The sequence below is a fragment of the Plectropomus leopardus genome, unplaced genomic scaffold (assembly GCF_008729295.1).
Source record: "Plectropomus leopardus isolate mb unplaced genomic scaffold, YSFRI_Pleo_2.0 unplaced_scaffold4612, whole genome shotgun sequence".
NCBI classification, from domain to species: Eukaryota; Metazoa; Chordata; class Actinopteri; order Perciformes; family Serranidae; genus Plectropomus; species Plectropomus leopardus.
In genome coordinates, this window is record NW_024650582.1 from 772 (window position 1) to 2,445 (window position 1,674).

General features: G+C 40.4%; 1 protein-coding gene across 1 annotated transcript; it reads left to right on the forward strand.

The window, feature by feature from the left end:
- Positions 1–224: 224 nt before the first annotated feature.
- LOC121939357 lies at positions 225–1,612 on the forward strand. The gene is made up of 3 exons (XM_042482392.1): positions 225–542; positions 732–1,079; positions 1,293–1,612. The coding sequence occupies exons 1-3, from the start codon at positions 443–445 to the stop codon at positions 1,610–1,612; spliced, it is 768 nt and encodes a 255-aa protein (XP_042338326.1). The 5' UTR covers positions 225–442.
- The last annotated feature ends 62 nt before the right edge of the window (positions 1,613–1,674 follow it).

A 1,674-nucleotide genomic window follows, 5' to 3' on the forward strand; every position in this document is an offset into this window, starting at 1 on the left:
AAACCAATGGAAAAATCATTTCAGGCTCTTTGAGGAGTGAACCAGGGCAACGCTAACTTCAGCATCGGTCTAAGGAAAAAAAATTTTCTATTATATCTTAATGACCGTTCCAGCACAGACTAAATGAGGAAAATAAACACACACACGCACACACACCACCAAAAAAACAGAAATACTTGTTTAAATGAGTATATTAGGTCCTCTTTAACTCCAGGAGCTCAACATTTAGAAAACATAACTGTACATTTGTGAAATGTGTGTGAGATGACAGCTCAGTCTAAAATATTATTTTTGTTTATTTACATATTCAGGTTTCCAGGTGCAGAGGAGCAGAATACGATCATGTAGTATTGAAGCCTGTACACATGCAGAGCTGAACTGTCACAGCAGTTGTCCTCTAACTGATCGTCCCTCCTACATCTGGTACAAGAATGGACAGAAAATGGACAAAGTAGAGAAACCCTTTTATCATTACTTTTATGCTGCAGACAGCTATTCCTGTGCTGTTACAGGACACAAGGATGTCCCCTCTCCTTCAGTGTGTAAGTTTACTCTGCTGTCCTCCACTAACATGCTGCTGCTGTGTTGAACTTTTCAGCTGATGTTCTGTAACATGATGTCACGCTTCTTTAACATGAGTGACTTTATCCATAGAAACAAAACAAGCTGTGAGTTACTGCAGTAAAGACTTTAATCTTCATGATAATAATCAAACGTATTTCTTTGTTTAGGTGTCCGTGGTCAGTCCTGCAACAGAGTGACGTACGATGACAGAAACATCTGTGCTTTCAAAGGCTCAACAGTGAACATTTCCTGCAATTACAACAGTTATGAATCTATCAAAACTAAGTTCTGGTTCAGGTTTGATCAGTCGGGGTATAACACTCGACCTAAGGACCTGAGTAAAGACCCCCAGTATGCGGGTCGAGTTCAGGTCTTTGAAAATGAGAGAGGAGGATTCTCCACTCTGAGAATCTCTGACCTGAGAGAGAGAGATTCAGCAGAGTATCACTGCAAATTCACAACAGGAAACTATGAATGGGAGAGTAGTTTACCTGGTACAACTCTGACCGTCACAGGTAAACACAAACTGATGATAAAGTTACCGCAGCAGAATTTAATGTAATTATCAGAGAATATGTGCTTTCTCATTGAAAAAGATCATTTTGATACATGAATGGTAAGGTAAAAGTTTAGATGTTGTTAGATTCAATAGGAGATTAAAGTGTGCATTGATAAGTGGTAGACTGTGCACAGTGCAAGTTAATGTCATCATGGTTCTTTGTTCACAGATCCAGATTTACAGGTGCAGGTGATCTGGTCTCCTGCTGGTCCAAAGCTGATCTGTCACAGCAGCTGTCTGCTCGTTGGCCGTTCTTTCTTCGTTTGGTACAAGAATGACACAGTCATTTTTGGAGAAACATCTTTTTCTTATGGAGGAAAAGTTGATCCTGCAGACAGTTATTCCTGTGCTCACCAGCGTCACCGCTCTCCTTCAGTGTGTGAGTTTACTCCCCAATCTCACAACTTTAAACTTTTACATTCTCCTGGAAGCAAGTTGCCAAAAATACAAATGACAGCCAGTGTGTATTTGTACCTGCTGCATGTATAAAGATGCAGCAGTTTGCCAAATCATCCTAGCAGGGTGTAATTATCAGCAGGCCGGTTCTCATT